The sequence below is a fragment of the Orycteropus afer genome, unplaced genomic scaffold (genome assembly GCF_000298275.1).
Source record: "Orycteropus afer afer isolate SDZICR_OR568_19922 unplaced genomic scaffold, OryAfe1.0 scaffold00114, whole genome shotgun sequence".
Lineage (NCBI taxonomy): Eukaryota > Metazoa > Chordata > Mammalia > Tubulidentata > Orycteropodidae > Orycteropus > Orycteropus afer.
Window position 1 is genome coordinate 9015086 of NW_006921701.1, and position 8730 is coordinate 9023815.

General features: G+C 44.6%; 1 protein-coding gene across 1 annotated transcript in view; it reads right to left on the bottom strand.

Annotated features, from left to right (window-relative positions):
- Positions 1 to 8730, bottom strand: part of ADCY5 (adenylate cyclase 5) — a 241207-nt gene that overhangs the window by 82139 nt on the left and 150338 nt on the right. Inside the window, exon 2 of the mRNA XM_007943916.2 lies at positions 7118 to 7267. Within this exon, the coding sequence (XP_007942107.1) occupies positions 7118 to 7267 (150 nt within the window). The remainder of the gene's footprint in view (positions 1 to 7117; positions 7268 to 8730) is intronic.

Consider the following 8730-nt stretch of genomic DNA (forward strand, 5'->3'; position numbering starts at 1 on the left):
CGTTGGTCTTGCAAAATTCTACCATACGAGTTCCAGCATTATTTCTGTCACCAAGGCCAAATTTTCCAACTACCAGTGATTCTTCTTTGTTTCCAACTGTTGCATTCCAGTCACCAGTGATAATTAACACATCCTGATTTGGTCAATTTCAGACTGTAGCTGTTACTGTTAGTTGTCATCAAGTTGGTTCTGACTCACGGAGACCCTATGTACAACAAAATAAAATACTGCCTGGACCTGCACCATCCTTACGATCATTTCCAGTTTGAGCCCATCATCACAGCCACTGTGTCAAACCACCTCGTTAAGGGTCTTTCCGTTTTTTGCTGACCCTCTACTTTACAAGCATGATACCCTTCTCCAGGGACTGGTCCCTTTAAACAATATAACCAAAGTATGAGACACAAAGGCTAGCCATCCTCACTTCTAAGGAGTATTCTGGCTGTATTTCCTGCAAGACAGATTTGTTTGTTCATCTAGTAGTCCATGGTAAATTCAATATTCTTCACCAAAACAACTCAAATGCATCAATACTTCTGTGGTCTCCCTTATTCATTGTCTAGCTCACATGCATATGAGACTATTGAAAATACCATGGCTTGTGTCAGGCATGCTTTTAGTCTTCCAAGAGACATCTTTGCTCCTTAACACTCTAAAGAGGTCTTTTGCAGCAGATTTGCGGAATGCAATACATCATTTGATTTCTTGACTGCTGCTTCTGTGGGTGTTGAATGTGAATCCCAGTAAAATGAAATCCTTGATAATGTCAATCTTTTCTCCACTTATCATGAGGTTGTTTATTGGCCTAGTTGTGAGGATATTTGTTTTCTTTATCTTGAGGTGCAATCCATACCGAAGGCTGTAGTCCTTGATCTTCGTAACTAAGTGCTTCAAGTCTTCACTTTTAGCAACCAAGGTTATGTCTCAGCATATCATAGGTTGTTAATTAGTCTTCCTCCAATCCTGATGCTTTGTTCTTCTTCATTTAGTCCAGCTTCTTGGATTATTTGCTCAGCATTCAGGCTGAATAAATATGGTGAAATATGCAATCCTGAGTCACATATTACCTGATTTTAACCTGATTTTAAACCACACAGTATATCCTTGTTCTGTTCTAATGACTGCCTCTTGGTGTATGCACAGGTTCCTCATGAGCACAATTACATGTTCTGGAATTCCCGTTCTTCACAATGTTATCCATAACTTGTTATGATCCACACAGTCAAATGTCTTTGCGTAGTCAATAAAACATAGGTAAGCATCTTTCTGGTATTCTCTACTTTTAGCCAAGATCCATCTGATATCATCAATGACGTCTCTTGTTCCATGCCCTCCTCTGAACATAGCTTGAACTTCCAGAAATTCCTTGTCAATATACTGCTGCAACCATTTTTGAATTCTCTTCAGCAAAATTTTACTCATGTGTGATATTGATACTGTTCAATAATTTCCACATTCTGTTAGACCACTTTTCTTTATAATGGACGCAAATATGGGTCTTTTCCAGCTGACTAGCAAGGTAGCTAGCTGTCTTCCAAATTTCTTGGTAAAATGAGTAAGCGCCTCCACTGCTGCATCCATTGGTAGTAACATCTCAGTGAGTATTCTGTCAATTCTTGGAGCCTTGTTTTTGCCAATTCCTTCAGTGCAGCTTGGACTTCCTCCTTCAGTACCATAGGTTCTTGATCCTATTCTACGTCCTGAAGTTGCTGAATGCCAAACAATTCTTTTTGGTACAGTGACCATGTGTATTCATTCCCTCCATCTTCTTTTGATGCTTCTTGCATTGTTTAATATTTTTCTCATAGAATCCTTCAGTATTGCAACTTGAGGCTTGAAATTTTTCTTCATTTCTTTCAACTTGAGAAATGTTGAGTGTGTTCTTCCTCTTTGGATTTCTACATTCATTATAATACTTTACTTTGTCTTCTCGAACTGCCCTTTGAAATCTTCTGTTCAGCTCTTTTATTCAGCCATTTCTTCCATTTGCTTCAACTACTCTCCATTTAAGGTAAGTTTCAGAGTCTCTCTTCTGACATCCATTTTGGTCTTTTCTTCCTTCTCTGTCTTTTTAACGACCTTTTACTTTCTTCATGTATGCTGTCCTTGATGTCATCCAACAACTAAACTGGTCTTGGGTCATTGGTGTTCAACACATCAAATCTATTTTTCAAATGGTCTTTAAATTCAGGTGGGATATACTAAAGGTTAGGAGCTCCAGTGGCATAGTGCCTAAGGCTCTTGACTGCTAACCAGAAGGCTGGTGGTTCAAACCCACCAGCAACTCCTTGGAAGGAAGGTTGGGCAATCTACTTCCATAGTGATAACTGCCTTGGAAACTCAAGGACGGGTTGCTATGAGTCAGATCCGACTCGATGACAGTGAGTTATACTAAAGGTCATATTTTGACTCTCGTAGACTTGTTTTAATTTTCCTCAGCTTCAACTTAAACTTGCAGAGGAGCAACTGACTGTGTCTTCCACAGTCAGCCCCTGGCTTTGTTCTGACTGGTGAGACTGAGCTTCTCCATTGTCTCCTTCCACAGATGTAGTTGATTTGATTCCTGTGTATTCCATCCAGTGAGGTTCACATGTACAGTCGCCATTTATATTGTTGAAAAAAGGTATTTACAATGAATAAGTCATTGGTCTTGGAAAATTCTATTATGTGATCTCTGGCGTGATTTCTATCATCAAAGCCATATTTTCCAACTATCAATGCCACGTCATTGTTTCCAACTTTTGCATTCCAATCACCAGTAATTATCAATACATCTTGATTGCATGTTTGGTCAATTTCAGATTGCAGAAGCTGGTAAAAAAAATCTTCCATTTTTTCATTTTTGGCTTTAGTGGTTGGTGTACAAATTTCAATAACAGTTATATTAACTGGTCTTCCTTGTAGGCATATGGATATTATCCTATCACTGACGGCATTGTACTTCATGATAGATCTTGATTTATTTTATTTATTTATTTTTTTGACAATGAATGTGACACCATTCCTCCTCAATTTGTCATCCCTAGCATAGTAAAGCATATGACTGTCTGATTCAAAATGGCCAATACCAGTCCATTTTAGCTCACTAAGGGGAAAAAAAAAAAAACTCACTGCTGTCCAGTCAATTCGACTCATAATGACCCCTCCTTGGGTTTCTGAGGTGGTATCTCTAGGGAACTAGATTGCCCAATCTTCCTTCTGAGGAGTGGCTGGTGGGTTTGAACTTCCAGGCTTCTAGTTAGTAGTCAAATGCCTTAGGCACTATACCACCAGAGCTCCCTTTCAGCTCACTAATGCCTAGGGTGTTCCATTTTTATGTGTTCCATTTTATTTTTGATGACTTCCAATTTTCCTAGATTCATATTTTGTACATTCTGCATTCTGGTTATTAATACGTGTATGCAGTTATTTCTTCTCCTTTTGAGTCATGCCACATAAGCAAATGAAGGTCCCAAAAGCTTTACTCTATCCACATCATTAAGGTTGACTCTACTTTGAAGGGCAGCTCTTTCTCAGCTGTTTTATGAGTGCCTTCCAACCTGAGGGGCTCATCTTCTGGCACTATAACAGACAGTGTTTCCCTGCTATTCATAGATTTTTCATGGTCAATTTTTTCAGAAGTGGAACTGACCACATCCTTCTTCCTAGTCTGTCTTAGTCTGGAAATTCCACTGAAACTTGTCCATCATGCGTGATCTTGCTAGTATTTGAAATACCAGTGGCATAGCTCCCAGCATCACACAAACCACCACAGCACTACAAACTGACAGATGAGTGGTGGAGAGAGTCCTTGGTCACCCTGTATTTCAATGACCTGTGTGTCTCTCTTGCATGTGTGCAATGAGAGACTACATTGAGGATGTTGTTGTTGTTGTTATGGACCCGACTCATAGTGACCCCTCCTTGGGTTTCTGAGGCAGTGTCACTATGGAAGTAGATTGCCCCATCTTCCTTTTGAGGAGTGGCTGGTGGGTTTGAACCACCAGCCTTCCGGTTAGCAGTCAAGTGCCTTAGGCACTACGCTACCAGATCTCCCACCTTGAAGATAGGAGCTGTGTTTTGTACAGCTCCACAGCCCAGAGCCTCATGCTCAGGAACATCAGTAAATCAGTGAAGGATGTTGCTCTCCACGGGTCTATCTGCTCTCCCCAGTCATCAGTAAACATGGCCAGTGAAGGCTAGGGTGGTATTTATTGAACTCTCAGCAAACAGTTACTAGTGATAGAAACATGAACAAAAGGAAATATAGGACAACTGGGAGAAAGTAAACTACACATCTGGAGTCATGAGAGGCCTTCCTACATTTATAATGACTTCTGGGACAGAGGGCTAGGAAAAATGGGCAGGGACAGCCAGGAGAACTATTCTTAGTACCCTCCTCATGCAGCACCTGGAGCTTCACCTGGGTCTCAAGAGTGGCTCTTTGTGCAGAGGGCAGGGAGGGGCTCAAGAATTTGGTGGGCTCCAGCTGGGTGAGGGGATGGACTTTCCCCAGGAAGCAAGCTTGGCCTCTTCAGTATCTTGGCTCTGAACATAGTATGGCAAAAATATTTTCTTCCCTAAATCCTGTAGATTTGGTGGGATGTCCAACCTGGCCAGGGCCAGGGCAAGTAAACTAGACAAATGGTGAAATGGTAATGTTTCCTGGAGAAGAGACAAGGCCCAGAGACATAGCTCCCAAAATGAGAGGGAACACCCTGTTTTGATTACATAGTGCCTCTCTGACAGGAAGAGACCACAAATGGGATGGCTTGAACAAACAGGAATTTATTCTCTTATAGTTTTGAAGGCTAGAAGTCTGAGTTCCAGGTGCCAGACTCCAGGGGCTGAGTGCAAGCTCCCTGACCTTGGGCTTCAGTTCTGCCTCTTGCTCCCAGTCCACTGAAGGTACAGGTATCTCTTCATTCAGGCAGCTGCTAGCTGCTGAGGCTGACAAACCCAAGGTGAACAAGTAAAAAGGTATACTATTACCAAACCACATGGCAGGGCATTAATTCAAGTCCATTCAAAGTCCCAAGACTGGCAGGGCAACATGGCAGACTGCTGAATAATGACTCAGCTACATACAGGGTTCAAGCATGCCATCAGCTGGAGACCTTCCTCAAAGTTGCTTCTTATATACTAGAAGCAGCCCATGTCCCTAAAGCAGCTACTCAGCTGTTCCAGTAGATTCTACCATGGAGTTAATGATCAGTCTCACCATGGGAAATAACTACATCCAGCTGCCCAGCCACTCAACCAGACCCAGGCAAGTTAACATACAACCTTAACTACCACACACTCCTAACACAAAAGGGAAGGAGGTTATCCTGACCTCAGATGGGAGATGAGGGGCCTAGAGCTGAGATAAGGGGCTCTTGAGGAATGTGGAAGTTTAGGGGTATATGTGGGAGGTGGGGTAAGCTTAGCAAGAGAAGACACTGGGAGGACTCCTGGGACACCTGCTGATCAGGGGTTTCATTCAAGAGACTGAACTGGGAGCTCAGCCAGGCCAGAGGAGCAAATGGGGAAAGCCAGGCCTTAAACTGGTCAGGGAAGCTAGGTAATTGGAAGGACACGGCAGCAGCCACCATGGCAGCACCGTAGGGGGTGCCAGTAACAGGCAGGGGGTCAGGGAGGCCTGGAGAGACATTTCAAAGCTTTATGCTCTTGCTCAGCTGTGTGGATGTCACTGTAAGTCACCTAAGATGCATCCAGAACAGTCAGAGATGCCCTCACATTGTAGCAAAACCGCTCTGGACTTGAGGGCTACAGTGTGCAGGCTGGCCAGGAGCACAGGGGTCCTGTCTTGCTCACTCTCTCCCCTGCCTCTGCTCTCACAGGCAGACCTTCTGTGTTTATATCTGCCATCCAGCCGACACAGTGCTTGGTACATAGTTGTTAGTGGCCGCCAAGTCAGCCTCCAACTCATGGTCACCCCCCAATGGGATCACACCATTGTGATCCACAAGACTTTCACTGGCTAGTTTTTCAGAAGTAGATCAACAGGCCTTTCTTCCTAGTCTGTCTTAGTCTGGAAGCTCTGCTGAAACTGCTCAGCCTCATAGGAACACGTAAGTCTCCACTGACCGATGCATGGTGACTGCACAGGAGGTACACTGGCCAGGAATTGAACTTGGGTGCATAGTAGGATTTTAGTAATGTTTGTTGAGGGTTTTGGAGACTATAATTCCCTGGGAGATACTAACATGAGAGGAGAAGGAGAATCCTCCAGTTTATAGGAACCTCATCTCATAGAGTCATGCCTGGCTGTATGCAGTGGAGCCCCATTGCCTGCTCTTCTGCCCACTCTATTCCTGGATCATATAGCCCCTTCTGGTCCTCTTGTCTGGGAGCTTCTGGACTCCATACTATCTCAGAGTTACCAGGACCTCCATCTGGTTCACATACAAGGTGAGGAGACAGTGGTGACCTGGGACTGAACCTCCAGACAGGATCTCACCAGAAGGATGCCAGACAGAAGGGAATAGGATAGAACTATGTTGCAGCCCTCAGTCGCCATCCACCCAAAAGAAATATACACAGGGTGGGATGGTCTCTCTCGACTCCAGGGCACCTGCCTGACTGTGGCCTGTGAGAAGAGGCTGCTTCCCAGAACTGTCAGAGGATGAGGGCAAGGGCAAGATGGGACTGTCTTCCTTTCTTTGAACCAAGCAACTGAACCTGAGAGGAGAACTTGGTCCTGTCTCCTCTACTTCTCCCTCATCCTTTCCCTGAGGGAGCAGTCATTCCTGTTAGGAAGTTGACTGGTCCCATACTTCCAGCTATCACAGCAGCCCCACTGCTGTGGGGTAATGGGCCCTGGGAGAGAGGGATCTCACATTCCTGCCTCTCAGGGCCTGGGCCTCTAGTCTTGTTTGCAAACTACAGGGATGCCTCAGGAGACTCCAGGCAAGGGAGGAGTAGGCTCTCTCCAGTCTCTCAAAGAGGATTCCCACAGAGCCAGGAATGCTGGGCTCCCTCCAGGGAAAACATTCCCTGTGGGTTGGGTCCTGCCCAGGGAGATGAGGCCACACAGCTGTGAGGAGCAAAGCAGGGCAGTAGGGCCTGAGGCACTGGTCTTAGGTCTGGCTCCCTCCCAGCTGTGGGAAGGCCTGGGGAGGGCAGCCTCACTCACCTGCTGCTGGTTCTCCCGCTGTGAGTGAAGCCGTGCCTGGATGCACTCCCGGGTCTCCTGGAAGGCTTGTCTCTGGGAGACCTCGGCGGGGTAGTGAGTGCAGACACCCACGATGTTGGTGCAGGAGAAAATGAGGACATTGGAGACCAGCTGCAGAAAGACAGCACATGGAACTCAGGCATGTAGTGGTGCAGGTCACTGAAGTCCCAACCCGACCCCCATGAGTAGCAAACACATCTGAAAACCCACTGTCATGGAGTCACTTCTGACTCACAGCAATTCCCAATTGGGTTTCTAAGGCTGTAAATCTTTAAGGACGTAGATTGCTTCATTTTCCTCCTGTGGAGTAGCTGGTGGTTTTGAGCCCCCAACACTGGGGTTAGCAGCTGAATGCCTTACCCATTACACCACCAGAGCTCCTTAAACACATCCTAGCTCCCAGCAAACAGGACATCCCACACACAGTCAAGGTCCTCAAAGCCCAAAGTTTGGCTTGCCTAGGGAGCTCTGGAAGCATAGTGGCTAAGGCACTTGACTGCTAACCAGAAGGCTGGCGGTTCAAACCCACCAGCCACTCCTCAGAAGGAAGGTTGGACAATCCTACTTCCGTAGTGATACTGCCTCAGAAACCCAAGGAGGGGTTGCTATGAGTCAGGGCTGACTCGACGGCACATAACAACAACACAACATGCTTGGTATGACCCCTAAGGGCACAGAGTCACTGAAAAATCATACAGAATAATCTATAAATGCCAAAGACTAAAACCCATAACCCGTTGCTGTCAAGTTGATTCCAACTTGTAGTGACCCTACAAAACAGAGCAGAACTGCTACATAGGGTTTCCAAGGTTCAAAACCAGATAAGGTATGTGTCAGGGTTGTATTCTTTCACATGCTTATTCAACCTGTATGCTGAGCAAATAAATGAGAACCTGGACTATATGAAGAGCATGGCATTAAGGTTGGAGGAAGACTCATTAACAACCTGCAGTATGCAGATGATACAACTTTGCTTGCTGAAAGTGAAAAAGACTTGAAGCTCTTACTGATGAAGATCAAAGACTACAGCCTGCAATATGGATTAAATCTCAACATAAAGAAAACAAAAATCTTCACAACTGGACCAATAAGCAACATCATGACAAATGGAAAAAAAGACTAAAGTCGTCAAGGATTTCATTTCACTTGGATATACAATCTATGCCATCAAAAGCAGGAGCCATGAAATCCAAAGACATACTGCATTGGGCAAATCTAATACAAAAAGACCTCTTTAAAGTGTTAAAAGATGTCACTATGAGGACTGATATGCACCTGACCCAGTCCATGGTATATTCAAGTGCCTCATATGCATGTGAAAGCTGGACAATGAAAAAGGAAGACTGAACACGAAATGATGTATTTAAATCATGGTATTGGTTAGGAACATTTCATATACCATAGACTGCCAGAAGAACAAACACATCCATCTTAGAACAAGTACAGCCAGAAACTTAGAAGCAAGGAAGGTGAGAGTTCTCCTCACATACTTTGGACATGTTATCAGGAGGGACCACTCCCTGGAGAAGGACATCATGCTTGGTAAAGTAACCCAAAAAAAAATTTAAAAAAAA